This window comes from Anneissia japonica, unplaced genomic scaffold (genome assembly GCF_011630105.1).
Source record: "Anneissia japonica isolate Jap-2015-1 unplaced genomic scaffold, ASM1163010v1 scaffold300360_len6856_cov382_single, whole genome shotgun sequence".
NCBI lineage: Eukaryota > Metazoa > Echinodermata > Crinoidea > Comatulida > Comatulidae > Anneissia > Anneissia japonica.
Window position 1 is genome coordinate 2,020 of NW_022685458.1, and position 4,837 is coordinate 6,856.

General features: G+C 31.6%; 1 protein-coding gene across 1 annotated transcript; it reads left to right on the forward strand.

Moving 5' to 3' along the window:
* The first annotated feature begins 711 nt into the window (after window positions 1–711).
* LOC117111392 lies at window positions 712–4,831 on the forward strand. The gene is made up of 2 exons (XM_033254303.1): window positions 712–975; window positions 4,172–4,831. Exons 1-2 carry the CDS (start codon window positions 800–802, stop codon window positions 4,437–4,439), a joined length of 444 nt encoding a protein of 147 aa, XP_033110194.1. The 5' UTR covers window positions 712–799; the 3' UTR covers window positions 4,440–4,831.
* The last annotated feature ends 6 nt before the right edge of the window (window positions 4,832–4,837 follow it).

A 4,837-nucleotide genomic window follows, 5' to 3' on the forward strand; every position in this document is an offset into this window, starting at 1 on the left:
GTACCTTATTATCATACAGTATACTTTGTAAATATACCCGCCCCTAACTCACTGAAAAAAATAGGGGCAGCAAAACAAAAAAATTAAAAAGGTTTTTTTTTAGCTTTTTTCTTTATGATTAAAAACAAAAATGTGAGTAAATTGATCATTATATTTTGCCAGATGCCCTACAAAATTGTCTAAAATTGTTGCCTGATGTAATATATTGCCATTCTAGGCCTACATTCATTGCAAAATGTCAACAGTGGGTTACTGTATTTTTATTCCTGGTGACTCGCTGGCTAAGCCCTTGATAATAATCTAATTTCTATAACTTGTGATAATATTTTATTAGTTATTTAAATTAAATTAAAATGTTTGACCTAATTAATTTATTATTTTTCTAGTTTTATAAGTAGAATTTAAATGTTTTACCTAATTATGTCTTCAATTTTTACAATCTTATGATGTTTTACAGTTTTTGTATTTCTGCTTATTTAAATGTATTAATGTATTCTCATGTAAATCCGTGTTAATGTTGCCAGTTGAGATTAAATTAAAATTGAAATTGAAAAAAAATTAAATTTCTATGTTTAAGTTGATAATTTCTATGTTACTTCAAAATAAGCAAGGTAATAAAAAAAAAAACCCGATTTTTATGATTTTTGTTTTGATGATTTGCATGGGACAATACATTTTTAAAATTTTAAGGATATTTAATTTTTTGAATGTAGTTATCATTACATATTTTGTGTTCAGGAAAAAGAGAATTTCAGAAGGAAAATCAGCACCTACTACAAGAACATCAAGGAAACGGAGAATGGAAACATGTGTAGATGAAGATAAAATTATGAAAAGAGAAAGAACATCGCCCCATGGTGACGGTGATGCAGAGAACTTAGAACAAGAAGTAAAATTGTTAACACGGGCACCATCACCTAAGCGAGTTATGAGGATGTATGCAGATGATGTTGAACAGCAAGTAAAGAACATAAGGTATTTTTTTTTTTTTAGATTTGCATATTTCTTGCTTCTGGGTAGTTTGTACCCATTATTTCATGGTTTAAATTACATTAGTACAGTACAGTGGAAGGAGCTGAGCAATATTCTATATAGTAGTGGAATGTGGCACACTTCAGTGGTTGAGGCTGATACAAAGTCGTATGTTAAATAAATGTAATGGAATAAAATATATTACAAAGTGACCATATTAATTACTAAAGTAAGTAAATACGTAACGAATAAGGAATGTTGACATGCATCTATCAGCACATTTAAGGATTGACCGTATAACCAGTATCTTATCTTGACTTCTGTGTCTCAAAGATGGGAGGGTGACAAGAGAGGAGACAGTTCCCCACGTCATTTAGACTTATTCATTTATACAGGAGTGTCCTTTTTCTTTATGGACCTGCTCTTGCACATATTTGGACCTGCCCCAGTACTGACATCCCCAAGTTTGGATATGAGCACTATAGTAATCTTATTTATTATATTTTTATTTTTATATTTTTATTATAGTTTCTATTGTTTTATAGGAAACCATCGTCAATAATTTTTTTTTTTTTTAATCTTTAAAACAGAAAAATGAATTTTAATTTGTTTGTGAACTGATCCATTAGTGTTGCAATTGAATGTTTTTTTTAAAATTATTATTTGAGTTTGCTGAAGTTTACCAGAGACTTCACTAACACGTTTCCATTGAATACTCAAACATTTCCCTCAGTAGGGACTTGAAATCATTGCTTTTATGGAGTACTGTATCAAGTACAGTATAACTCCAGATGTCGCCAGATAATTTATAATATAGTTTACGTTATGTATAAAGGGCTGAAATGGCTAATACAAGATGTTATAATAAGTAGTAGGTTCAATATAATATATTTAATTTAATGCAGTGTGGCTTATTTATATTTAAATCTGCTATCTCAAGTTATACTAATAATGTATTTCATTTTTTGGCTATTAATGTAGAAAAAATCCTTTGGACAAGGTTGCACATACCTGCTTTTCCTGCTCAGTTTACAGAAGTCAATATTTTTTTTGTAATTTTTTGAAATAGATTTTGCTATTTTTATATATATTATATTTTTAATATATTTAATTTAATGCAGTGTGGCTTTTTATATTTAAATCTGTTTTATATATCAAATAAACAAATAAATACAGTGTTTTATTTAAAATAAATAAATAAATTAAAAAAATTGGAATTATTAGTATAGTTTACATGTAGTACAGTATATATTATTCTGATCATTGTAATATATAAAGTACTGTATATCCATATTTAGAAAGTTGTATTCATGCTATTGGGATTATACCTTAAACTGGCAAATCAAAATGAATTGAATTATTGGTGATCCACTAAATGTAAGCGGATCACCTCTTGTGAATGTCAGGTTCAACATCTTTTTGGTGGTCCTTTTCACGAGCGGATCACCTCTTGTTATAATCAGAGATCATTGTCTTCTTTTTCTTTTTATTCTTCTTTCTTTCTCCCCATTTTTGTGCGCACGATATCTCAAAATTGGTATGAGCTACGCACATGGCAGCTTCAACGGCCATTTGGCTTGGCCTTGAATAGTCACAAGCTTTTCAATGTGACCAGTCATGCGTGACGTAATCTACGTGCAATTTTGCGTTTTTACATTATCGATCATATCATCCTAACTAATTGTCATTTCTCAATCATATTCAGTGGGCATTCCTGACATTGTTTTCACAAATTTCCATTCTTTTCAGTCGTCTTATGGCCAATAGCAATGTCGTACGCACGCATCAAGCATAGGGATCTTTGCGCGCGTTTGTGCCAATATACAGTGAAAATATGCTAAAATCAGGCCTGTTTTTAATCAGTTATAGCTCCCTAGTATGAAAGGTGACCGCCAATTTGTATTACATATTCTGAAAGCACATGAGTTGTAGACATGATTTTATAGATCATTATGACTGATCGGACATTGTGACGTCATCATATTGCCATCTGAATACAGAACAAGAGTGACCGCTCACATGGTCAGTGTGTTCCTCCACGCTTAAATATGGTACAGGCGCAAGTTATTATGTTGGTTTTTTGGAAGAGCTAATAAGAGGAATTTTTAAATAAATAGAACGTTTATTTGTACAAAAAAGAAACATTATTTGGAATTAAAAATTAAGATCAATAAAATTGAACAAAAATAACTTCTTAAAATTGGAAAAAAAATATTAAATATCTATTTCGAACCCAGGACCTTATGTTCTTTAGAACACATGCTTAACCGGCTGCGCCATTCATGCGACTTGCGTTATTAGTGGTAATGGCAATAATGTCCTTGCTGAAACCCCTGTTTTGTTTTGTAGGTATAGGGGAATGTGTCATTTATTTTTCACTTTGACGTCATCATAGTAAAAATGAATGTTTTTCTGACCTTTCCCCCACCTCTTTCTTACTTTAATTCTTTGACGACCCGAGAGAGAGCAGCAGACTTGATATTGAACTGCACAGTTTGACAATACTGGCTATGGTATTTTTCCATAAATCATACTTTTAAGTACCGGGAGATATCTTTTGCCTGACAAGCGGATCACTAACTCATCCTCAGTTCTAGTTAGAATTCATTGTGGGATAGAAAGAAGACTACATATCAGGATGTTAATATTCTATTCTCTGTCAATACAAGATTAGCATTTGTGATATTATGACTATGTTATTATTTAATAATTCTGAATCCTTATAAGACAACGGTTCTGATCAAATCTATAGGCCTATGTGATTTAATAATTCTTATAATTAAGTGGTACTGATCATATTTATTTTGAAATGTATCTACAAATATTATAATGGTTTCCAAAGTGGTTCAGTTAAAAACAAAAGTATAAAAATTAAACTGTTAAACTTAATGTAAAAAATGAGTTTCAAATGAAAAAGAAAATTTGATGAGTGAAGTATGCACATTAAAGTAAATGGAATGATGTTAAGTAGTTGTGACTGGTTGAATGACCTGTGTCCATCATGGTTAGCAAAGGTCCTTTCCTCTGGGACTTGTGGTTGTTCATGTGATGAAAGTTTCTAAAGTGCCACAAGGACAAATCATATTCATTTGACTAATGCAAGTCTGCATTAGTGTGTCATTGGTCTGACAACATGATTTTATGTATAAAAATTCCAGTGCTCTAAAACTTTATATTTTAATTATATTGCCTTTTCCAGAAAACTCTCAGCACCAGTAGGTTTGCAAGTTGTTATAGAACCAGACCATCATCACACAAACAATCGCATTGGAGGAGAGATGAATAATTCAGGAATTATCCGACGTATAGGAAGACATCCTCAAAGAGGTGCATTTGAGGGTGCTAAAAGATCAGAACATAACTTGTTCCCTGATTTGCGAGGAAAGCTAAATAACAAAAAAACTGGTAGAAGACTACTTTCTGAAAATTCCAATATATCTGTCGAAATCGGGGATGATTTACAGTGATTTAGGAAAACATCAGAAAGACACGATTTAAAACCTTTCTCATAAAGTGCAGGGATATTTGAAAGAGGTTCCTTTAATGATTATAAGATCAAGATTTATTTATTCTGTCATACTTATACTTATATTCATATGGTTTATTGAATTTTTACATTGAATTGTGTAAGCGTTTGGCACAGTGGTTGAGGCTCAACCTTGTGGTCGGAGGTTCAAAACTCTCGCTGTGCAGATCGCTTGTGTCCTTGGGCAAGACACTTTATCTGAGTTGTCTCTCTGCCCAGGAGTATGAATGGATACTGGCATATGCTGGGAAGGTAAACAGACTTGCTGTGAGAATAATATTCATTCTATTTCCCTACAATCCTTTAAAAATCTAATTTAATTTACCAATCTTTTTTCTG